This window comes from Eupeodes corollae, chromosome 1, assembly GCF_945859685.1.
Source record: "Eupeodes corollae chromosome 1, idEupCoro1.1, whole genome shotgun sequence".
NCBI classification, from domain to species: domain Eukaryota; kingdom Metazoa; phylum Arthropoda; class Insecta; order Diptera; family Syrphidae; genus Eupeodes; species Eupeodes corollae.
Window position 1 is genome coordinate 210,847,055 of NC_079147.1, and position 26,708 is coordinate 210,873,762.

The following is a 26,708-nucleotide window of genomic DNA, read 5'->3' on the forward strand; positions in this document are numbered from 1 at the left end:
ATTACTTGAACATGCAAATTGATTTTTAATTTTCGGAATATTTCCTGTTTAACCCTTGAAAAATGTTCTGATGCAGTGAAAATTCCTGTAAATAAATTTTTCGAACACAAATCTAATACATTGACAGCCCAATTTTACTAGTTAAACTATTGAATATACACGTTTCCAATGTTCAAGAAATTCTGACATTATGAAGGAAATTTGATGAGTTATAAACCCTATCGTATACTTATAAATGTTCCTTCAGGTATCGAGCATTAGTTTACGAAATTCAAGCATGGTCTGTGGTTTGATATATGCTACTCAGCGGGGCAGTAATGTCTTCTTACCATCCGTCAAAATGTTATGACTGCCTTTCGACAGCCGACTTTGGTGAAATTCAAATTAAAAAGAAAATGCGAGCTCAAACAGAAATTTAAAGGTTTTATTGTACTTTATTCAATTTTTTCTTCAAGCGTCATTATTTTACAGTAATTTAGAATTATTAATAAGAAATATAGCAATTATGTTAATAAAGCCTTCCATCATGTGCAGTTTTTGATCTAACCCAGAATTTCTTGATAAGATATCTGAAAAAAAAGAAGTATTAAAGAAAATTCAAAACTTTGTTGGAAACTTTTGCAGACATACCTTCAACAAGTATAAAATCATTATCTTCTAGATTAGTTCTTTTAAGTTCATTTGAATTCATTTTCGATTTATCTGCACAAAAATTAATTAATTTTCCGTTATTTATGTTTACATTACCAAGGTCCAAGTTTATTTTAAGTCCGACTATACGGCTTTTACTTACGATATAAATATGTTGTCCTCTCAGTTTCACCAAAAAGATTCTTCGAAACGCATTTGTATTCACCGAATTCTTTTACTTTAGCCGGCCGTACAGTGAGACGCATTACAATCTTATGCACATTATCCAAAGTATCGAGCTCATAAGTTCCACCCTGAACGAATTCCTTATCTTTAAGCCAATAGTTAATTGATAAAGGATGTGATTCAGAAATGCATTCCAAGATCACACGTTGTCCGATTGCAGCGTAAATTCTATCATAACGTGACCAGAGTTTTGGAGCAACTTGAAAATAAAAAAAATATATTAATTCTTTTCTTAAAGTCCTTAAAGGAGTGATAATTGCTGATACTCACAGTTGACAATTAGTAAAACCCTTTTACTAACAGTTGGTGGGACACCATTTGATGCTATACAAAGATATGCTCCCATATGATGACGATTCACATTACAGATAGTTAGATTCGGTCCTTCTACACTGAAGATCTTTCTCCCACCGGTGGTGGTAATAAGCGGAGCCTCTTTTTCACGTCGCCATGTTATCACTGGTGTTGGAAGACCAGAGGCAGTGCATACAAAAGTCACATTATGACCCTCTTGCACAGCAATATCATGGCTTGTTTGATAGTCTATAATATCTGGAGAAACGACTACATCCAAATATCCGACCTGACTCTTCATAGGATCGGTGTTGATTTGGCACATATACCATCCGCGATCGGATTCACTAACTTCTCGGATACGCAACTGCCATATTCGATGTTCGGTATGACTGATACCGATGCGGTGATTTTTCGTAATAACGTGGTTTTGAATTGTGAGGATTGTTTGGGTATCCACACGAAGCCAGGCGACCTGGGAAAAAATAATCAAAACAAAACAAAAACATTCTTTTTACAATAATAACATAACTTACAAATTTATTGGGGTTCTTGAAGGTTTGACATATGTATGTGGTCAAAATCTCTGTGCACAAAAGACCCAGTTGGTGGTAAAATGCAAATTTTCTTTGTATGACAAAACTTTCTAACTTTTCACGGCAATTAAGAAAATTTGACCTTTTTTTGTTATAAAAAACGAGCACTCATGAGGTTTTTGGCACGCTTTGTATGCGAAACACATAGCGAGCATAAAATCTGTAATATCATAATGGAGCTATTTTGTCTTATTTTCGCCCTAATCTCAAGTCGGTGTTGAAGGTACAAAATGGCAATAGCTGATGTCACCGTAGCCACTAGGTACCTCCTCATAATAACAGACGATGTTAGTATTATAGGTTTTATATGCAAATATGAGAGGTAAACATAGAGTGTGTTAAGGCATTCCACATTCGTGTAGTACGGGTAAAAAATTAATCTGTATACTTGACAGTACGACAACAAAATTGGACTCAATGGTATACTGATGAGCATTTTTAGAGGCGCTTGTATTACGGTTGAATTGCTCAGGGGGAGAAATGTAACTGGCTATTTCACTAGAGCAAAAAGTATTGTTAAATATTTTAAATAGTTAAAATAATGGTTAAAGATGACTGAGGTAAGATAAGAACTGTAGATTTTTAGTATCAGTACTAATATAATTAAATATTTGTTACTTCCTTTAAAGTACTCATATTGGGTTCTTTGATACTGCTAAGTATATTTTTCAAATTGTAAAAAAAACTTTAAAAACCAGAGATGAAGTTTATAGAAAAACGTTTTAAATACATACTCAATATTTGTTGTTATTGTATTGGATTGTAGTTCTAGAGAAAAACACGATAGCTGAACAAAAAGAATGTAGGTACATATATCAAGAAAACCATATTTTCGTTTTTATTCCTAATAATGTAAAATTTGGCACTAAACCCAAAAAAATAAAAAAAAACTGCTTCTACCAAACATTTAAAGTTAATTTCAAGTTCGTTTATTTTAATCAAAATCTATTGAAAATATGATCCAATAGTTTGTAGTATAAAATTAAGGCAACTATCATTAATAATGTGTAATTCCCCTTATGTTTAGGTTTCAGAGTTTCGTAGCTAGATGTCGCACGCTGAGCGCGAAACTCTGAAACCTGAGACATAGAAGCGAGACAAAAGGTTGTTTGGCTCGCTCTCATAAAAATTTGTATTCTAACGTCGATTCTTTTCAACGGACGCGCCCAAGCCAGTCGAATTAGATTTGTAGTCTTTAAAATAAGAGTTATATTTTAATAAAGAAATTATATACCACAACGTCAGGTGTGGGGTAATACACCAAAAGAAAACTAAATTATTGTGTATATTACCTCTTTTTGCGGATTTAAAGCCAGCTATGACAAAACTCAACAAAGCACAATTGGTTGAAGCACTTCAGAGCGCTGGAGTAGATGTGCCAGACACGGCTTCTCTAGCTCAACTTCGGGCATTGTATGAAAGTACAGTTACAGTGGCACCCCAACAACCTTCTGGTGAGTTAACTGAGAAAACTCCACCTTCTGCTGAGCTAACCGAGGAAACTCCACCTTCTGCATCTCCGAATGGAGAGAATACTTCCGAAACACTGGCCGCTTCTGATAACAGGCACAGTAATACAGCTTCTGATGTCCAAGACTTGGAAGAAGAACAAGAGCTGGCCAGACTTGAGCGTCGGAAAAAAATCCTTGAGCTAAGGAAAGAATTGGACCAGATGGAAGCGCCCACAACATCTTCGGTTGCACCATGGCGTGCAGTGGACTTCTCAGACATCGAAAATGCTGTTCCTGCATTCAACGGTGACGATCCATACAGCATCACTAAATGGATAGTTGACTACGAAGATGTGACCGACTCGCTGGGATGCGATGACCGATGCAAGTACTTGTCTGCACGCCGTCTCATGCAGGGAACTGCGAAAATGCTGTTACGCACGGTCTACGTTGACAACTGGGATTCTTTGAAGCAAATACTTATCAAAGAATTCGACCATAAGATGAGCAGACAGCAGGTCTATCGTCAACTGAGTGAGAGAGTACGTCGTCAGGGCGAGCCACTTCTTCGATATGTCATATGTATGCAAGAACTTGGGTCACATGCTGAAATCGATGAGGCAGAGTTGATCGAATTCATTATCGATGGTTTGAGGGATTCACCAGCAAATGTCTCTATTCTTTTTGCCGCCAAAACTATAGTAGAGCTCAAAAACCTCTTGCCACGATACGAAAAAAGAAGAGTTCCGAGGACTATGGTTGCTAGGGCAACAACTTCTGGAGGAAATATGGTTCCCTCAACTTCAGCATCAAACAACGAGCAGTCCAAGAGATGTTTTAATTGCTCAAAGTATGGGCACATCGCAGCAAAATGTCCAAAGGAGCAACGACCAGCTGGATCCTGTTTCAAATGTGCTGACGAGGGGCACACTTACAAAAACTGCCCTTATATTGTGAAGACCAGAGTTGGAGCCGTGAACCGGGATGCCCTACATGATGACACCAAGGAGCTGACTCAGAGTTTGGATGCTGTTCAGATGGTGAGTGTCGCCTTTATGACAAATAAGAATAAGTGCACAAAATTTATCGATTGTTGTTCTCTTTTGGATACCGGTAGTCCGATTAGTTTCATACGAAAGTCTGTTCTGCCTGAAGAAATTAACGTTCAAGAATCATTAACGTATTCAAGATTTAAAGGATTAGGAAACATTAAACTCTTTACGTACGGTACGATTAATTGTTATATTAATATAAAAGATAATTTAAATCTTGTTTCCCTTATGGTTATTCCAGATGAAGTAACTCCTATACCTTTACTTATTGGTCGTGATCTCCTTGAAATCTTTAATATAAAACTTAACATGAACTGTAATAAAGTTAATATAACTTCTGAGCAGTGTCAAAATGAAATTTGTTCGAATAAAGTTTTTCTTTCTAACCAATTGTATATGTGCACTTATTCTGATGAAAAAACCGAACCTTCAGAGTGTAGTCATTATAAGAACAACATAAATGATGTTTTTGGGAGCAGCGTATTAGCCGGTGAATTAAAGATACAACCTAAAGAACTTAGTGATTGCTTCAAAGACAAGTTGAATACATTTGATCATGATCGGATTAAGCTTAAAGACGATCTTGATGTGAAGAGAGAATACAATAATGTTGAGGTAGATAGTGATTTATTTGGCTGCCATGCTTTTGAGATTATATGGGATAGAAAAGATTATATAGATATTGATTCAAATCTTAGTTTAGACATTTCAAAAACTATTAAAAATATAGTATCTCAAAATTATTTGAATTTTGATAAAACTATGGTTTCACCAAAGGATTTTGAGATGCACATTAGACTTACATCTGATATTCCTGTTTGTTTTGCTCCGCGAAGGCTATCAGTCTCAGAAAAAGGTACTGTGAGTGAAATAATAAAAGACCTATTGGAAAAACGAATTATTCAGCCAAGTAGTTCTCCGTATGCTGCACCAATAGTTTTAGTTAAGAAAAAATCTGGTGAAACCAGAATGTGTATAGACTATCGAGCATTGAACAAACGTACAGTAAGAGATCCTCATCCAATACCATTGATAGACGATTGCATTGAATACCTGGAGGGGAAGAAGGTTATGACCTTATTAGACCTTAAGAGTGGGTTTTACCAGGTAAAGGTAGCAGCAGATTCAACACAATTAACATCTTTCGTAACCCCGAACGGTCAATGGGAATTTCTTAAAATGCCTTTCGGCCTTAAGAATGCGCCCAGTGTTTTTCAGAGATTCATAATTCAAATTTTTCGTGAATTTATAGACAGAGGAGATATAGTTGTCTACCTAGATGATATATTAATTGCTAGTAAAACTATTACTGAACATTTTGAGATACTTACTAAAATTTTATGTTGTGTAGCGAAGAATGGGTTGGAGCTCAACTTGTCAAAATGTCGCTTTGCATATTCGAAACTTGATTACTTAGGGTTTAAAGTAACGGAACATGGCATCCAACCTAGTGATTCCCATATTCGAGCGATTGCTCAATATCCTGTGCCTAAAGACAGAAAGAAATTGCATTCATTTTTAGGACTTTGTTCATACTTTCGCAGGTTTGTCGAATCCTTTTCAAGAATAGCAAGACCTCTTTATAATTTATTAAAAGCTGAAACTCCTTTTAGATTTACTTCCGAATGCGAAGATGTTTTTCAGACTTTAAAGGAACGGTTAACATCTCCACCTGTATTGGCAATCTATAGTCCAAGGAAAGAAACAGAACTGCATTGCGATGCAAGTTCATTAGGGTATGGTGCAGTTCTACTCCAACGACAAGAAGATGATAAATTACATCCGGTAGCATTCTTCTCTAAAAGCACCACTGATCAAGAGGCCAAATACCATAGTTTTGAATTGGAAACTTTAGCCATAATTTCAGCTTTACGTCGGTTCCGTGTTTATTTGCAAGGTATTCCTTTTACAATCGTAACTGATTGCAGTTCTTTAACAATGACACTGAACAAAAAGAATGTTAATCATAGAATTGCTCGATGGGCCTTAGAGCTGGAGGATTATGATTATAAGGTCAAACATCGTAGTGGTGCCAATATGAATCATGTTGATGCCTTAAGCAGATGTAATGTTATATCCGTTATTGACTCTGAGGATGTTGATTTCCAACTCAGAGCAGCCCAAAATCGAGATGTAAAGATTTTGGAAATGAAAAACAAACTATATTTAAAAGATAATAATTCGTTTTTAGTTCAGGATGGTATTGTCTTCAAAAAAAATAAAAATGGTAAACTTCGATTCTATGTCCCATCTGAAATGGAAACTAATGTTATAAGAATGATCCATGAGAAAATTGGGCATTTAGGTGTAACAAAAAGCTCTGATCAAATTGGCCGTCACTATTGGTTTCCGAATGTTCAGGAAAAAGTTGAAAAATACATTAAAAATTGTATCCGTTGCATAATGCACTCAGCACCAGTTCGATCTAATATACGCAATTTGTTCAATATTCCTAAGGAGCCCATTCCATTCCATACAATACACTTGGATCATCTTGGTCCTCTCCCTTCAATAAAGTCAAAGAGAAAACATATATTAGTGGTAATAGATGCATTTACAAAGTTCACTAAATTATACCCAGTTGTATCTACAAGCTCAAAAGAAGTATGTGCAGCACTAAGAAAATATTTTGAGTATTACAGTAGGCCATCAAGAGTAATTACTGATAGGGGAACCTGCTTTACATCACTAGAGTTTAGTTCATTTGTTATAGACCAGAATATAGATCATGTTAAGGTGGCAGTTCATTCGCCACAGGCCAATGGTCAAGTAGAGCGAGTCAATAGGGTATTAACTGGCATGCTTGCTAAGCTTTCGGAACCAATCGAGCACTCAGATTGGGTTGTTACTTTAACACAAATAGAATTCGGACTAAATAACACTATACATCGCGCTATTCAAAATACACCAAGTCAATTGTTATTTGGTATTAACCAAAGGGGAGTAGTAATCGACAAATTAACAGAATTTCTTGATGATAAACAATTAAGTCAACTGGAAAGAAATCTTGAATTGTCAAGAGAAAAGGCTTCAGAAGCAATCACTAAGATTCAGGAATATAATATTAAATATTTTAATGAGCATAATAACCCGGCACGTATATACGATGAGGGTGATTATGTAGTAATAAAAAATGTAGATACAACAACCGGTGTAAATAAGAAATTGGTTCCAAAGTTCAGAGGCCCATACGTTGTTTACAAAATTCTACCTAATGATAGATACGTAATACGCGATATCGAAGGTTGTCAAATCACACAGCTGCCATATGATGGCATTGTCGAGTCTCGAAATATTCGACTTTGGAAGAATCGAGACTCTGAAGGTTCGGTTGATTAAGGGCGACACCTACCATCTCATGATTATAACTTAAGACTTGTTTGTTTAATTTAATCGTGGGCGATCAAATTGTCAGATTGGCCGAGTTGTAGTATAAAATTAAGGCAACTATCATTAATAATGTGTAATTCCCCTTATGTTTAGGTTTCAGAGTTTCGTAGCTAGATGTCGCACGCTGAGCGCGAAACTCTGAAACCTGAGACATAGAAGCGAGACAAAAGGTTGTTTGGCTCGCTCTCATAAAAATTTGTATTCTAACGTCGATTCTTTTCAACGGACGCGCCCAAGCCAGTCGAATTAGATTTGTAGTCTTTAAAATAAGAGTTATATTTTAATAAAGAAATTATATACCACAAGTTATAGTTTATGCCTCAAAAATTCTATATCATTGTTCTTATATTGTATTTAAACCGAGTGCATTTCTAGATGGCAAGTTTAGAGCAAACAGAAGGGTTATACCTACCCTTAACATATTTAAAATTTAAATGCAGTGCAAGCATTAGGCAAATACTAAGGGATTCAAGAAGTAATATCGGTCCTCATTGGTCTTAAAGTTGTTAATAGAATAGAAATAGAATGAGAGGAAAAAAAAAGAATTTTTTAAAACATTCTACATTTTGCATGTGCAGATGAAAAAACAGTCTTTATACATTCACGGTATGTCTAAAATTTATGTTAAGGATAAGCTAATGAAGATTTCTGCGAGTACTACGGCAGGTTGTGTATGCCTATTTCAACGTACAATTTTGATTAAGAAGTAAACGGTTAAACAACAAGAAAAATAAAAAATTGCGGCTTCATCAAAGAATCTAAGAGTTTGTTAAGAGTAAGCTATTTAACAATATCGTCAGAAAGCCATCTTTTCAGCTTAGCTCACTTTTTCTTAGATTTGTAGAAAATCTAATCGAATGAATCACATCAATTTTAATTTTAATACAATTTTACCTTATATGCCACCAACTCATGAACCAAACACGTTAGAATTGCATCTCTTCCAACAGGTACTGTAACGTTAGTTATAGGTGCACTAAATTTCGGATCAGCTGAAAATAAACAAAAGAAAAGATTGTTAAATAAAAATTCCAAAATCCGTAAATATTACAACCAAAAGTAAGAATGGAACTTAGAAAAAACTCTTATACAAGCAAACTTATCGGAAGTTCGAAGAGACAATAAAGAAGAAGCCTGTACACAAATGAAGACGTATAAGAGATTGTATAGATTTTGTTAAAGTTAAACAAAATATTTATAACAACATTTTCTGTGAGATGAAAACATTTGAATTCAATATCTTTATTTGTTCTCATGATAATTGAGTCAAAACCCATTTCTCATCAATTTTTGTAGGTATCATGTTTTAACACAAACACAAATTGACTTAAAGTTACCAACACTATTTTGCATAAGTTTGGGTTCAATATTTGTGTTTGTTCAAGACATTGTGAGTGCAAAAGCAATTTTTACCAATTTTAGTAGAATTTTGAAAAAATAGAGATTTTATTTCTATAATACCATTATCTTCCGTTCCGCAATTGAAGCACTTAAGAACAATAAAACAATAGGACTTGATGGAATTCCCGCAGAGTTTTTACAAGCAACGCCAACGTCATCAAGCAAACTGCTTCATCCGCTCATAAAAGAAGTCTGGACCACCGAAACCTTCCCCGATGAGTGAAGGAAGGAAATTATCGTCAAACTCCAAAAAAGGAGATCTAACAAAGTGCGAAAAATAGAGAGGAATTTGCCAAAATAGTAGCAAAAATCATACTGGAACACATCCGAGATCACCTTGAGACCACACTCGATGACAAACAAGCAGGATTCCACGCTAGATCCTCCTGTATTGATCACAACAACACCCTGCGGATCATTATTGAGCAGTGCGTTGAATATTGATCACCACTACACCTGCTGTTCATCGATCTTTGATAGCGTTAACAGGGAGTAAATCTGGTTAGCTTTACGCAGGAAAAGCATCCCAGAAAAACTAATTGCTTATATTAAAGCAACATTATGATGGATTCAAGTGTCACGTTCTGCACGATGATAGGTTGTCAGATGATTTTGAAATCCTTGGCGGAGTCAGACAGGGCTGTTTTCTGTCGCCAATATCGATTTTGTTGGTGAAAAGCGATATACTGATACTGCGCGCGGCTTTTTTTAGGTAGCGGAGGTATCCAGTGGACTTAGGGGTCCTATTTAAAGCACTTGGATTACGCGGACGATGTTTGCTTACTCTCTCATAGGATCATGGATCTTCATCAAATGACAACAAGTGTGTAGAGAGAAGCAAAAGTTGTGGGGCCGAAAATTAATTCCTACAAAACAAAAATGATCAGCCTCGGAACCCGACCATCCTCTCAAATAAATATTTCCTCGCAACCGGTGAAAAAAGTGGAGAGCTTTCAATACCTTGGAAGTATCGTCTCCGCATCCATGGTGGAACCGAATAAGACGTTATCTGCCTATAAGCTTAGTAGTACCCGTGGCATGATGATTAGTGCATTGGATCGTCATGCCGGAGGTCTTGGGTTCGATCCCTGCCTTTGCCATCTAAAGTCTTACTGTACTGCCTCTTGCGAGGAATTGACAAATTCTCCAAGAGTAACTCTTGTCATGAAAAAGTGCTTTCTCAAATTAGCCGTTCGGATTCGGCATATAAACTTTAGGTCCCCTCCATTCCTGACTACATTACTCGTACACAGGAATGGTTGAGAGTTGTAAGTCACTAGGCCCTAGTTCTCAATGGACTGTTGCGCCACCCAATTTATTTATTTATTTAACTCTATTAGCTTAAGAACAAAGCTACGACTGTTTCGCACAAAAGTCGAATCTGTGCTTCTTAATGGGTGCAGCACTTGAAAGGTTACTTTACAAGGAACCTGCAAACCTGCAAATCTTCGTTACATCCTAAGGATTTACTGCAAAAACCGTATATCAAATGAGGTCCTTCATAGAAGGACAGGCCAGGCACCTGTAGACTATAATACTAAGGCGTAAGTGTCAATGGATTGGAAATACGCTTCGAAAAGGTTACGACTGCATTGCACGCCAAGCAATGCAGTGGAATCCGCTCACACAAGAAGGAAGAAGAGCTGGACGACTAAGAAGCACATGGCGCAGGGCAGTCGAGGAGGAATCAGAGTCACTAGGCAAAAGCTGGAGGGAGCTGAAACACATCTCCGGAAACCGTACACGATATCGTATAGGAGTACGAGTAGTAGAAGCCCTATGCCCCGAAAGGTGTTCCCAACGGACTTAACAGGTCTGAAGACCTAACTAAGTAAGTAAGTTGGTATTATCTTCCGTTAACTACAAAATTCAACAAAGAATGAAACTATTTTTGAGTCAATGCCTTCCTTTATTCACGTGATTTCGAGTTTTGTGTAGATTTTAATATTGATTAAAAAACTGACTATTAGATTTTTATAAAAATTTTCCGAATGTTTAAAAAATCAACGTTGTTTATAAGAAAAAATTCGTTTAATTTTTAAAAAGATTTTGTATGTTCTTTTTTAGGTTTGTATGTTTTTAAAGAAAATTGTCATTTCGATTTTCTCAAAATTGTAATAAATATCAAAAACGGTATTCTCCCATTTTTTTAGTTTTTGATTTCTAAAAAAACGTGAATTAATTTTGTTTTAAATATATTATACTATGAAGTTTGGTATTTGAGATATTTTGGGTTAACCAAAATTTGTTTTTAAAGTCCTTTCCACATCTTTCTCTATTATTTTCTTTATAATTAAATGTATTTAAAGTCGTTATCTTTACAATTTTTGATATAAAGACTAACGTGAAATGGTATCTCAAACTGAATTAAAACATCCAGAAATGTAAACATTTTCAAAGCCGAAAATTCGTACCGATTACAATAACTATGACCTATTAAAAGCTCATCCAGAAGAGTAATTGACAGTTTCTTAATACAAATTAATTTTAAGCATGTAAATGGCCGGTCAACTTTCAAGTTGTGCAAAGTTGATTAAAGCAATCGTGTTTACAATTTTATACAACTTTTAGAAAAATTAGTACAATCACCGTTTTTTTTTTTTATATTTTGGGACTCGTTAAGTGAGGTTTCCCATCAATCTTACCTTTCCACACATTTTTAAAAATTATACAAATTGAAAGTAAGATTATTTTATTAACACTAACGGGATGAAATGTGATCGAGGTGTAAAATTTAACAAACAAATGTTGGTAAGCAAATTTTGGGAACTGTATAAACTAAACGCTTCGATGGATAAACTTGGCGATTATCATTAAAACCACGTTTTAAGAATTTTCAGATTCAATTAATGGTGGGCTAACATTTGTTGTTATAGCTTGAAAAAACGCTGACTGTACGAATTTTTCTAGAATTTGTTTAAACTTGTACAAACGGTGTACAAACGATTGCTATAATCAGTTTTTTTTAACTCGAAAGTTGGTTAGCCAACTACATTCCAACAAATTGATTGTTTTAAATATCAAGCTAAGGAATTAATACAAAAAACATGTGTGGTTTTTAAAAGGGCCTAGTCAAAAGCATTTTTTAAATGTTTCAAAAATTTAGGGGAGTATCATTTTTGTAAAGAATTCAAACTTTTAATGTGAAAAGAATATTCTTTATTTTGCAAGGGATAGGCTACTTAAAACTCTCACTAAAATATGTCATGCGAAAGTCCTTGCGAATATGTCTTATTATTATTTGTTCCTGTTGTTAATTCTTGACTTTTTCTTGGCTATTAACTTATACTTCCTCTTTTTCTGGTCTGGTTAATCTTGTTTTATTGGATTGAACCGCAATGTCACACCCTTAAAAATAAAAAAACTTTTACCAGATGTCCAAATTTAATTCCAAAATATTGAAATTATATACATACATATATACCTACGAATTACGCATAGATAATTATTAAATATAAATAAGCATCCCTATCCTATGAATATCCAAAGAAGAGAAGAAAAACATTTCTTCAGGATTAGGCTCTACCACAATCTCAATCTTCTGCCGAATAAACGGAAAATGTTTGTCCTGCAAAACAATAATTAGGATAAGATGTTTTTCTTATTTTTTTTTATGTTTTGCTGAGAAATAGGAACATAAAATGTTTCGGTTGCATGGTTGCAACTTTACTCCGTTATATTTTATTTAATAGCCTCAAAAATGTTTTAATTTTAATTAAAATAAAGTGAAAAATGGTATGATTTTGGGGAGGTATTATTTAATCATCTGAAATTTATATGAATTGACAGTTTTTGCAAATAAATGTGAGATACTTTTGGGTGGGTAGTTAAAATCAGGATGGGTAAGGGTCAAATAAAATTGATTTTATTTTTAAATGTTTTTACTAAATATTAACATCGGAAGTTCTTTATTAATAGATATGTTTGGTTTTCGACACAATACAAATAACAGAGCAAGTTTCTAGTATCTGATTGGCTAGCTGCCAAAAAATTCCCTTCCAATCAAGGCAACTTTATTTAAAAATTTTCTAGAAAGTTAGTCAAGAAAAATCTCCCTTACTATCAAGTCAAGTCCACTTAATTCATAATGACAATTGAACGTGTGGGTTCATTCAACTGAAAGCTGAACTTTATTACTCTATGATTTTTTATTTTTAACACAGTATAATTTAATGTTTTGAGCTAAAGGATAACTTATCAAATTGCAAAAGGAAAAAGTAAGATTTACATATATAAATAAAATAGGCAATTATGGTTTGGTAGTCAAGAGTCCGAGTTTGAAGTTTATGACACTTGACCAAGTAACTAGTTGCCTTGGTAAAAATTTACCTTCAAAGAATGCAGTTGACCGCGAATGAAGATTCTTATGTTGTCTGCAAATAAAGTCAGTTATGACTAGAGTTGATCATTGAAAGTAAAACTGACAGGTGTGAATACAAACAAAATGAAACGATTATTTTCTGAATAATTTTGAATTCAACTATCAGCTGTTCATTGAAAACGATTTTATCATTTTAAAAAGGTCCGTAAAGATGGAAACACCACAATTGAATATCGAAATTCTAATGATGCAGAAATTTAGAGCTCCTATTATGCTAGTGTTCTTATCCCTGTTTGGTTCATAAAGACCTAAAAATGTATTTCAAAAGTTCAAAAATGTTTGTATTACCCTGACGAAATTTGAACAATTTTTAATTCCAATGATAGATTTCCGTAAGTAAAACATTTTTCGGTGGATTTCAATCAGGAATTTTTTTTCAATGAAAGACAATTTTAACGATAGCTATAAACGACTTGTCAAAAAAATTCCAATGTTTTACCAATGATAGCTATGCATAATTTTACTGACAGAAATCTGTCATTGAAATTCTGTGAAATGGGAACACAAATCAGTTGAACGATTCGTTAAACTTTTGAACATAAAAGTATCAGCTGTTCAGAAAAATGAATTTCCGTCAGGAAAATTGAAAAATAATCTTGTATGAAAAAATAAAAGCGCAATAAGACTCTATTCCTCAAATAAAGTTCTTTGTGTTCCAATCGTTAAGTACATAATTTCCATTTCTCATCAAATGGAAACACAGTCAAATGTCCATTCAAAAATTTGTTCGGATTGATTTCAATGATAGCTATACCTGGACTCTTAAGATCAATCCGTTTTTGGTTAGTTGTGTATTTTTACAATCTTCACTCTCTGGAAACTTATTTCGTTTTCAAATTGTGTTTTGTTATTTTAAGACGTTTAAAAATGATTTAAGAGTTTTCGATACTCATTTTGAAACCATAGTAATTTTACTCTCGGCAGACTATAGGAGTCTTTTTGCCGTCTTATATTGTAGGAACTTCCCTTCTTAAAAAAATGTAAAAACCATTTAACTCCTATCACAGCATTTAAAAAAAGAAGAATTAAATAGAAAAACTCAAAATAGCTTCCCGCATATTGTATAGGGAAGCTTCGAACTCCTTCCAAATTTAATATAATTTCCTGTTGGAAAATTTGATTTGTTGCCGCAGTTTACCTATTTGGAAAGTCTGACATTTTAGCCGTATTAACTCCTGTCGATTTTTTTTCTTATCCTATTTTGTTTTGGAATTTCCTCCAAACACGCAATGTCTGGCAAAAATATATTTTATTACCTATACCTTCCCTTTAACGTACCACCAACCTACGTATGTACGTTCCTGTGCGGCTCTATGAATGGGAATCTTATGTCTGGGCATAAAATTGCATTTAAACAAGAATAACACCTTACCGTAGTCTATACCTAACATTGTATGTTAATAACGCCACTTAAATGCTGGACATTTTCTATAGAGGAAGCTTGTTTTTTGTTGTTGTTGGTAAAACCAAAGAAATCCCACATCCTGGAGGTGTTGTGTACCGTTTAAAGAATGAATTCCGCTTCTTGTTGATGTGGCTTAACTATCCACGAAGCTGGCGGCGGCGGCGGCGGTGGAGGAAAAAAGGCGTATGAAGTGTTTTAATGATTTGGTAATTGGATGTTAACAAGCGAGGGACCTGATAGAAGCCATAAAAACAAAAAATAATTCATGGCTCATAAAAATTTAGATTCGTTATAAATGTCATGCTGAATTGTTTGGGGGTTAGTTTGGTGAGACCTTTTAAGATCCATATGTATAAGCCGAAAGAAAAGAACTAAAAGACTTGCATAAAACCATGAGCCACCTGTATAGCTGGAAAAGCATCCAAGTGACAAGTTGATTCTTATAATAGTTTTAATTCATTGTCAAAACGATATTGTTTGATAAGTCTTTGGCCAGAAGCTTAATATTTCTAGTTCATTGAGGATTGTTAATCTGATTTTTAAATATTAACTGAAATGGCGTTTGCATCTGATTTGTAATTCATCAGGTGTAGAACAAGTTATGGGTTTTCCATTTGAGAGCCCTATCAATGATATTATGTGTGAAATTCAACATTTTTAAAATGGTGCCGCGACTTCGCTGGGTGGAGCGAAAGGACCATTTTTCAATGACTTTGGCGCATACATACATATGTACATCAGGCTGAATTTGATCGATGGATCGAATGTTACTTGAGATGTGCAGTACGTAGCATCATCCTTTCGAAATCAAGCCACAAGAAGTTGGTGATCATCATCCTATAGCGATCGCCGTTGAAGGTATTGGTCTGGCCAGCTACATTTTCAAAGACGGCTCCAGACCAAAATCTACATCTAACAACAATGCATGCAATACAAAAGATGATTTTTCGACTAAAATTAGGATCAACTTCCAACTTCTCCAAAATCCATTTACTGAACACTCGACACTTGTTTTAGCTCCTGGTCAGTTGGATTTTGTAGGGGTGCAAACACAAGTAAAGACTCAAAATTAGCCATGTTGTGCTTTGCGACAGGCAGGTTTTTGTGAGCAACGCCTCGGATTGCGCTGCTCACTTTCACGAACACTGATGATTATTTCCGCCGATTTTGCCTTTTGTTGACTAACGGGTTTTGGTTTATTGTTGACTGAGCCGGTAGACTAAAATTTGGTCACTAAACGTTCAACAGTCGACTTGGAAGGACGACCATGTACCCCATAAAAAGGCCGCAACGCGCTCATGTTTGCTACTTAAGAACACCAATTTTAAAGTTTTATCATTTACACGTGTTGCTCGACGGTATAAATTGCCATGACGATTTGTTCTAAGTGAAAAAACATATTTGGACAGAAAGTAAAAGAAACAATATAACGTTTTTTACATTAACGCCTGTCAACTACAAAGATTTCAGGATTATGGAATCGGAATGCATTTAAGTAATTTTGATGATTTCAAAAATGAGTGTAAAAAACAATTAAATTCAAACAAAGGCTTTTCATTTTTCGATCTTGGGATTATCGAAATAAAACAATTTACTACAGACGCTAAAACCTTATTCCTGAAGATTGAAATTAGATTTAAAGCTCTTAACACTCCTCTTGGCCAAGAACTTGTTAATCGTTATTAAATGTATAGTAGAAAAACACTAGAACAACAATATAACTTTGTTGTTGACAATAACTTTAATTATTATTAAAAAAAAACTCAAGACATTTTGATGTTCACGTAAGGGACATTTTTTATAAAAGATTGATTATTTATTTTTACTTGCGACCGACATTTAGAAACTACTGCATTCTTAAGAAAATTCAACTCGATATTTTAATCAAATCTGGGTCCCCCAATTCTGTCCGTCCATATAGCCCAAACCATTGGGCCGATTGAGATCAAACTTGTAAATAAAGGTTTTAAACTGATTCGCGTTACGTTCTTTTTTTCATCGTCCATAGCTCAAGAACTAGAAGAGATATCGACTCCAAATGAATTTTGCTTTACAGATAATAAGGCAGAAAAATGCAGAAAGGGTTCTCAAGAAAATTACGTGGGTGGTTTGAAATCAAAAAAACTGGAAAAGAATTTTACGAATACAGAATGATTTTATCTCCAACACTTTGTGCAACAAAAAATAACGTTTTTAATATTTGGTAAAATTTGAATGAATGAATCGAATTGACAATTTTTTTTATAAAAAGTAAAACCTAAAATAAACATTACTCAAAAATGGGAAACATTGAATTTCGACTTAAATATCTTTTCAAAAATTTGAGATTATGGATTCCAACTGATTTTAGCTAATAAGAAATATTATTTTCAACATTCGGACAAATTATTAGAAAAATCAAATTGACAGGGTTTCTTACAAAAAATAAAAACGTAAACAAAAAATTACTCAAAGTTGGTAAAAATTGATTTTCGGCTCAAATATATTTTCAAAACTTTGAGATATTGGCATTAAGCTACTTTTATCTTTCAAAAATAAAGTTGCCAATATTCAATATATTTTGAGGAAAACCAAATTGACAGTTTTTTTTTACAAAAAATAAAAACCTAACAAAAAAACAATAGTAAAACTTAGTAAAAATTTAATTTCCACTCAAATAGCTTTTTAAAAATTAAAAATATTGTCTTCAAACTTTTTTTATTTGACAGAAAATATTGTTTTTGATATTCAGTAGTTTTTTTCTATAAGAAATAAAATCTACAAGAAATAGTCCGCGAATTTGGTAAAAATTGATGTTCAGTTTTTGATATCGCTCAAATTAATTTCATTCATGAAATTTGTAAAAACTTAAGAAATGCTACTTACTCGTAAATTGGTAAAAATTTGTTTTCGACTAAAAATCTATATAAAAAAATAGATTTTCAAACTAAACTATTTCTTTATAATTTAGAAAAATTTTGTTGGTAATTTTAATATTTTGTAGAATAATTTAACTTACAACTTTTTTCACCCAACACGAAAACCTATAAACTTTTAAGCAAGACAAATCGACAGAGGAGATGGGAAGTTGTCAGTGTGGGTCGCATCTCAGCCTCTTTTCTTTTAAATAGTTTTTTTAAAATCATATTTAATTTTTTTTAAATTCGTTGCCTCCGAAGGGGTTAACATATTTTAACAAAATTTTAATCTAAAATATATATTTATATACACTAAATACCTACATATTAAACATATTTTTAAGACAAAATTTAAGAATGTTTTTTTTTTTTGAAAATTAAATTAAAAAAAAAAAACAACTCCAAGGATTTTCGAAACAAAAACTAATAAATCAAGTTCAAGTTTTATCTTAAACTACAAGAAATATTTTTAAACAAACTCTTTGCATACGTGAGCAAAAGAGTGTATCCCAGCCGAGCGTTTTATTTATACAAGATAAGTTAACTGATTTAAATTTTTTTTCGAAAATGAGTTAAAATTTTTTTTATAAAGAATTACATTCTAAAAACATAAAAATACACTTTTTTATTTTGATATTCTTGATCGCAACTAAAAGTTTATAAAGTAGTTTAAAAGAATTTCCAGTCTTTCATTTTTTAAAAATTCCACGTAAATGTCAATAAAATTATTATTATTCAATTTATTTATGTGTTTTGATTCTGATGTCAATAAAATCAAATTTTTGAAAAACTTAACACTACAAACCTAATTTAATTTTAGTTTTGTCGTAAGACTAGTTAAAAAAAAATCTCAATCTCTCTCGGCATTAGCTTTATATTGTTTTGGTAAAAGGCTATTTAATTTCAAAAACACTCACAATAATTGTTCAATTCGGATGTACTTGAAAGTGAATTCTGTATCAGCGTTAAGAAACTTGCTAACAAATATATCCAATTATCCATGCTGTATGTTATTTTCGTTCAGGTTTTGTTTTTAGTTATTAATTTTGTTAAACTTCAACATTTTTAAAATTACTCTTAAAAATTAAAGGTTGAACCTTACAACCGTAGTTCTGTGTTAAGACTGATTGCAAATGAATTTTAAATTAAAAACGGTCTGTTACGCGTCACGTCGTGTCATCACGTCACACCGTTCATCGTCTAATGTCGTCAGGATACAAGAACATTATTATTTAAATTCAATCATTTTTTCGCGGCATATTTTCTTGCCCTGCGCATGGATATAGAACATAGTACTCGCATAGTTACTGAAATGTTTACCATCATCTTCAAATTATTATATCATATTAGATAATATCAAAAATATTATTCTTTTCTGAATCAGAAGAACGTTTAAGTAACAACCCTCTTTGGTTTGGTTCGCATAAATTGCAATTCAAAGGTACATAATAATTATAGAAATGTTTATATGAGTTTCAGATTCTTAATGAACCAATCCAAATATAATGCTGAAATGTTTGTTAAGTTTTTTGAACTTCTAATCAAATGTGTGATAATGAATATTTTTGGGGGAAACAAAAATAAATATGTACCCACATATATGGAAGTAAACTAAAGAGCTTACCTTACAAAATATTGTTGAAGTGCTGATTTAACAAAATAATAAGATGAGGTATCCAACCCACCCATAGATATTTTTAATTGGTTATAGGGAGATAATTGGAAGAAATCTAAATATCGAAAAATCAAGAAGTACTTTCAACACTTATAAGCACACTTAGGTTTTAATCGTTTAAATCTTTATGCGAACTGCTAACTAATTGTTTTTCTATGTTGTTTTCAATAAGTTATTAAGTTTAATTTTAAATTTTATATATATTTTTATATTTGAGCATTCGCTGCAATTGTGTAGTTTCTTACGCTTTTAAATTTCCAAAAAGTAGCTCATCATAAGTGCATGTTTTGTGAGTAACCAAAGTAATACAGTTATAGCCTAACATAACGCATAAAATACTAAACATAATTAACAATTAGCATGAATTATTTCAGAACAAAAAATAAAGTTATGTTTTAAACAATGGTTTTAATTCTAAATACCACAAACAATTCAAGCCTTATGATAGCACCATCAAATTGTTGTTGTAATATTCGAACCCTACAAATATTTTGGTCATTTGCTCATATGTAGATATTTTAAATTAAAGAATTTGAATCCCACTTTATTTCGATTTAAATCGTTCGATTAACAGTTTTTTTTATAATTAACAGGCGCTCAAGGGATTATTAATGCCCTTAACATGTTTAAAGTTTAAACACAGTGCGAGCTTTAGGAAAATAGGGAAGGATTAAAGAGGAGATGTCTATTGTCTATGCACATAAGTGTTAAAGTTTTGAATATCAAAATGATAGGAAACAACAGAGTTGGGTAAAGCATTCCACATTCTTGATGTGCGGTTGAAGAAAGAATCTCTATACTTGACAGTCTGTTCGAAATTGAGCTCAAGGTTAAACTGATGTGCATTCCTAGAAGTACGAGTATTACGGCTGAATTGCTTGAGGGGGGGAATGCAACTGGTTTATTAGACAGAACACTGTTTATAAAAATATCGGTAGAACAACGAAAGGCACGACACATTGCGGCGGTGTTCGAGAGACGTAATTGTTTCGGTTATAGTTCTATCGCTTATCATTTTCAAAGCTCTTTTTTTGGATACTGTTCAAAATAATTAAACTTGTTTTAGGGCACCGTCAGATTAGAAGGGGTAACAAAATTCCTTCAACAGCCTAAGCACCTAGCAGCATTTTGGGCAATATCGAATATGTGATCATTTCTTAAGAGGTGATCTGTGATACAGATACACATACCGAGTACTGAAAGTTGATTAGTTTCCTGGATGCGAATGTCGTTTATTAATAGAGGCATCGGGGGTAGGTTTCGCTTTAACGACAGGAGACAGCATTGAGTTTTCGAAGCATTAAATTCTACACGGTTTTTGATTCCCCAATGATCAATGATGTTGAGATAAGAATTTAATGAGCTTATCATACGCTGCAGTTGAAATTCCACATCCGAAGGCAGACAAGAGATCGTTTATAAATATGAGGATGAGAGTTGGATACAAAACGTCACATCAACGGATACAAACGGAACACCAGCATTTATTTTATGAATTTCAGACTTTAAACCATCCAATACAACTTGTCAATTAAGAGATTAGTCAATACCAAAAGCACGCATTTTCGACAAAAGAACTTGGTGCCAAACTCTATCAAATGCCTTTGAAATATCAAGTGCAATAATCTTACTTTCTCCAAAACGATGTAAAGATTTGTTCCACTGTTCGGTGAGATGAACTATGAGATCACCAGTGGACCTATTGCTACGAAAGCCATACTGTCGGTCATTAAGAAGCTTCCGCTCTTCGAGGTATTTCTTAAGCTGATAATTGATCAGTGTTTCCATGACCTTGGGGGAGGATGATTCGCCTTTTTAAGGGACTGGAGGACGAAGAACACTCTCTCAGTTCTTGAATATAAACAACTATTTAAAAATAAGAAGGTTTCATGTTAACTACATCTAACAGTATTGGCCATCATTTTCAAGCAGCGATGATGAATTTCGGTACTTTTTTTAATTTGATTTGTTATGTATCTGCATTTTATTTTACTTGCTTTAAAATAAAAATTTGAATTAATAAATAACAACCGTATTCAAAAAAGTCAAATCAAAAGTTGAGACCCTGGGAAATTTCCAAAACTGAAAGTTGGCCTACTTTTGAATCTTAATTTCTTAAGGAAGAGTTGAAAAAGAATACAAATAATTTTAGTCTTGCCGATAAGATTTGAAATTAAAACCAACTCCGGAATTGCTAAAATTTGGATTTTCCGGCAAGTTCAACAAAAGTGAACAAAATCGCCCTAAAAGCTTGATTCTTCCCATAGTTAGTACAATATGTATAATATCAAATGTACGCAGGTATTGAGCTCCGTCTCAGTAATTCAAATGAATACAAGATAGTAAAATAAGGTGCATCAATTTCACTATTATTGAGTTGATGAAGAAATATTAAGTTCGGTAGAAATATTGCATTTGAAGAAGTTGAATACGATATCATAGGGAGGCAGCTCATCCCATTATTAACAACTAAATTAATGTGATGTGTAGATTATAAGTTGGAATGGTGATCAGCAAAAATGAGAACCTCACATGAGCGCAAACATGACGTTACGTCATTAATAGACAGGATAAACAAAAAAGGACCGAGATGGCTTCCTTGGGGAACACCATATTGAGCAACAAAAGGTCTGAATGAAAATGTCTAAATAATCCAAGCTGAAAAAAAAGATGGAAAACCAAGAGCTTTAAGTGGGAATAAAATAATTCCGTGGCTAAGTTGATCAGTAGCCTTTAACAAGTCGTATATGCAAATTCAACTTCATAACCTTGTTCTTAAGCGTTGGAATATATGGTTAAAATGTGAGAAGAATTTTAACGGTTTATCTTATTTTCGCAAACAAATTCGTGTTGCTGTTCGCAATTTTTGCTTTAAAATGCTAAAACATGATCTCCACCCTGTTACCTTTCTTGAATATTGGTCTAAGTAATGCGACTTCTTCCATATACCGGCCAATTTTTCTGTTATTTGGGGAAAGTTAGAATATTAATGAACTTTTTAAATGCCACCGGGATCGGCCGAACAGTCGTCATTTAAAACGTAAAGAAGAACAAGGACCGTACTCTATAGCACAGGGATATGACTAAAGCTAGTTTTCGAAAAGGAGTGAAGATTATGAAAATATACTTCATCAACTACTTCAGAACTACAAATAAATGACGCGCGGAAATTGGTGGAGAAAGCGTTATAGATATCAACACTTTTATCTAATGAAATGCTCTTCTAACGGAAAAGCCATCTGAATTTTTTAGGTTCACAAGTTTACAAAATTTTGTAGGATTCTCATTTAGAAAAAGTCTTTAAATCAATTAAGAGTTCAATAAAAATAAAGAATTTAGTCGAAGATAGAGTTTTGATGTAAGTTTTTCATGTCTTAAGCGGTCCCTAGACTATCAATATTATTGAACAATATATTGCACAATATTATTGACTGGTACCCCACACTAAACAATATTTCGCACAATAAATCATTTGAGAGTTCTTTATTTGTGCTTCAACATCATGCTCGATGATACGGATTATTGTTGTGTGGCAATTGCTCTTGCTATTTCATTAAAAAAAAAGAAAAAAACAAACGCAGATGGATGAAGGAGTGGTACAAAAACCGAAACGTGTTTACTCATCAAAATTTATTAAATGAGCTGGCTTTGAGCGAACCCAATGATTTTAGAAATTTCCTGAGGATTTTCTCTTTTTTATTATTATTGTTTGTCATTTTGACATTTAATTCAGGGAGATGTTTTCACTACGAAAACTCAAAACAAATGACAAAATATTGCGCAAACACATCCACAGACTATGCAATAAATTTGGTTGCACAATAAATATCAAAAGGATTTTGATTTCGTACAATATATTGCACAACCCTTCAATATGAGCCCTAGACTCTCAATAATATTGTACAATATCAAAAATTGCACAATAATATTGATAGTCTAGGGACCGCTTTAAGTTTTTTTTTCTGATTGAATGTAATTTTTTCGTATACCAAGAGTGTCTAAATTTTCAATTCCAAAATTATATACGCAATCAAAGGAACTATTATGTTTAGTAATGTGAATGATTAAGTCAAACAAATTTCAAAGGGGGTTGATATCAATATTAGTGATTCCTGATCTATACTCCTAGAAGGGTACCAATAGCGTTAGAAGAAAATACTAAATCGAGAATTCCACTTTTAGAGTTTTTAATAGAGCTTGTCTGTGTAACTCGGTAAGAAGGATTATATCGCGAAAGGGTAGTTTCATAATTAAGGAAAAGAAAAAGACGCTTAAAGGCAGGATTCATCTTCAGAAGGAATCCAGTGTGGAAAAATGCAAATGTCCATGCGCAGAAAATTCCCAAGAAAACTCGTCGGCAGTAGCCAGATTTTTGTATTTAAAAATTGGTACAACTGAAAGAAGATCTTATACAAAGAACACACAAATAGAAGAAAGTTTTGTGAAAATCAAAAGTTAAAACTAACTTAAGCAAAAAAACCTAAATAACACAAATAAAATGAACAATTTTCATGAAGAAATGCTTAGAAAACATCTGAAAATTGACATTAACCAAACAATTTGACATAAAATAAAAACTTCAAGAATGTGGTTTGTTCGTAGACTACTACATTAACATGTGGTGTTGGAGAGAGCTTAAAGCTCACCTCGATTCTTTATATACCCGAATTGAGTTGAAATGAGCTTGATTCGACTCGATTCCGGTTGTGAAGAAAAACCTGTGTGGAGGAGTTGGTTTTACAGATAATGCATTATGGTCAACATTATAATATCAACAGTAACAGATTGATTTTTTTCCTTAATGGAAAACACATGATTCCAAATGCACAACTACTCAACGAACACAGCCATAGAGATACGAATTCAATATCAATCGAACCAACATTTGAGAGCGAAATCACATAAGATCCATGCGAGATCATGTCATAAACCCATCCGTAGTATGATTCTACTTAAACTTTTATCGGTAGTATTCATACTGCGGATATTGCTTTCGTTATTCGTGTAAAATCATACTTTACTATTGATAGATTATCCAACAAAACACGGGTATTGACTAGCCTCTCTTGTCAATCACAATTTCAAATAATAATACCTCTTTCTTCTTTAAACAAATAGTTTTGTAAATTAATTATTTTATATGCCCAAAATTGTAAATTATAAATCAATAACAAAAATTATTGCAAAATTACAATTAAGTATTCAATCCACTTACTCGAGCTTTTACAATTCTGGATTCGTGCTTTTTTACAAAAAAAAAAAATTATATACGATCAAACGATCGTTAACGCCGGAAGGAAGCAATCGAAAATCGACATTAAAATCCAAAACTTTTTGATTGTTGTTAGTGTCTAAAAATTCTCCTAAAAATTGGTTTTCGACTAAAGCATGTCGGAAACAAAAACAGATATTTAAATCAAACTTATTTTAACATACTCATATGTTGTTTACTTTAAGTTAACAATAATTGAAAAAAAAAATAAAAACAAGTTATTTTCGGTCAAAGTATCTTGGGAACAAAGACACATATTGATAAGGTTAGGTCAGTTTTTAAGTGGCTGTCCGTGGACACACTTAAGCCAGTTTAATGGCCCATAAATCCCCATTATCTTGAGGCTTCCTCCTAAGATCAATGGAACCAGTTTAATTCCCTTACGAAACGTGAGAGGCTGATTATGTTAATATGATTTAGATTGTTTAGATCGTTAAAGAAGAATTCTCGTAGTTAATTCTTGCGTTTTTGAGCTAGAGTACGGCATGTAGAGAAAAGGTGAAGAACTGTTTCCTCCTCTTTCTCGTCCATACAGTTTCTGCAAAAGTCATTTGAGAATACGCCTAACCGCGTGGCGTGCATTCCTATTAGACTGTGTTCGGTTATGACACCTATTATCGAGTTTATATGTGATCTGCTTAGAGATAGAAAGCACCTTGAAAGCTTTAAATCTGGTATTGGCCAGATGTTTTTCGTGACCTGACATGTGGTGATGTTGTTCCACCTGGTGTATGCCTTCTTCGTAGCGTCTTGCATTAGCAACAATTTACAAGTAGCGATTGGTATGCCAGTGTGTGTCAAACATGGTAGGATGGGCTGCACTGTACCGTTCCTGACGAGTTCATCTGCTTACAGTTACGTAGCTTTGGACTAACAACAGAAACCTGACAAATACAGAAATTGACCAACACTTACAACAAATGGACGAAACAATAAAACGAATGATGGAACGGACAATTGCAAAGTACAAATAATGGGACCAAATAGACGCTTACAGAAACGTGACAATTGACGCACTACGTAGGCACAAGAGTGGCTTACTGACAAGACTCAAAAACTTGTACAAACGACTTACAGACCCACACAACTTGGAGGTTAGGACACTGAAGTCGTCAATAAAAAATGTCAATCTGTTGATTAAGGAGAACTACAAGTTATCAATTAACAAGTACAGTTAATTCTAGTGAACCTAGTGTGTTTCCCAAAATCAACAAGATATTCAGGAAAAAAACGATAATTACCTTCCGTGTATTAAACTCCAAAGAACTGAAGAGAACAAGAACGTACTCATGACAGCGCAAATAGATCCAGAGGAAGCCATCTTTGACGATGACTTTTACATAATTGAAGATCCGAAGGAAAAAGTGGAGCTGCTTTCCAGCAAGTGTACAAGGTGAATGTTAGCACTCGCCCCAACCACGACCTGGAAAACATAGCCCTACTTAATCACTTGTACCTTCGAAATATTACACAATGGCTACCTGAGAACTGCGGTTTCATGCGGTTCGATGACGTTTCCTTGGCAAATGCCATAATCGCCGAGCAAACGGGACCAAGTCCCTTGTTAGTGACGAAGGTTGAGCTTCAACTCATCTTCAATTCAATAAAAAATAAAAAGTCAGCAGGTGTCGATGGTATATCCAATACATTTACCTATGGAAGCAATTGACATTTACACTACGCTCTTCAATAATGCACTGAATAATGCATATTATCCAGTGCATTGGAAGACCACTGTGGTTCATCCTCTCCCGAAAAAGGAAAAGGACAACTCCAACCCGTCAAATCTTCGGTCGATAAGTCTTCTTCCGAGCATCAGCAAAGTTTTCGAAAAGATCATTAATAGGGCTCTGACTAAGTGGGCTGCGGACAAGAAAATAATTCCGGATAAACAGTTCGGGTCATGACACAATTCATGCTGCGTCTAAACTCGTTTCTGATATCCAATGGAATAAATCAAAACAACAATGCACAGGTGCTGTTCTGGTTGATTTGGAAAAGGCCTTTGACACCGTATG

The 26,708-nt window shown here is 33.7% G+C and overlaps 1 protein-coding gene and 1 long non-coding RNA gene across 3 annotated transcripts in view; both read right to left on the reverse strand.

Annotated features, from left to right (window-relative positions):
• Positions 1-427: 427 nt before the first annotated feature.
• Positions 428-26,708, reverse strand: part of LOC129948428 (limbic system-associated membrane protein) — a gene marked incomplete at its 5' end in the record, with an annotated part of 32,694 nt that continues 6,413 nt past the window's right edge. The window contains 5 exons of the mRNA XM_056059434.1: positions 428-569; positions 631-702; positions 794-1,075; positions 1,147-1,645; positions 8,554-8,651. Coding sequence (XP_055915409.1) covers positions 466-569; positions 631-702; positions 794-1,075; positions 1,147-1,645; positions 8,554-8,651 — 1,055 coding nt within the window. The remainder of the gene's footprint in view (positions 570-630; positions 703-793; positions 1,076-1,146; positions 1,646-8,553; positions 8,652-26,708) is intronic.
• LOC129939260 (uncharacterized) lies at positions 3,050-7,882 on the reverse strand. Of its 2 annotated transcripts, none has more exons than XR_008780526.1 (3): positions 6,847-7,882; positions 5,601-6,775; positions 3,050-5,544 (listed from the first exon to the last, which is right to left on the reverse strand). It is a non-coding gene; the product is annotated as an uncharacterized LOC129939260 (long non-coding RNA). The 2 variants fall into 2 exon arrangements; XR_008780527.1 differs by having other exon boundaries at positions 3,050-5,322; positions 5,374-6,775.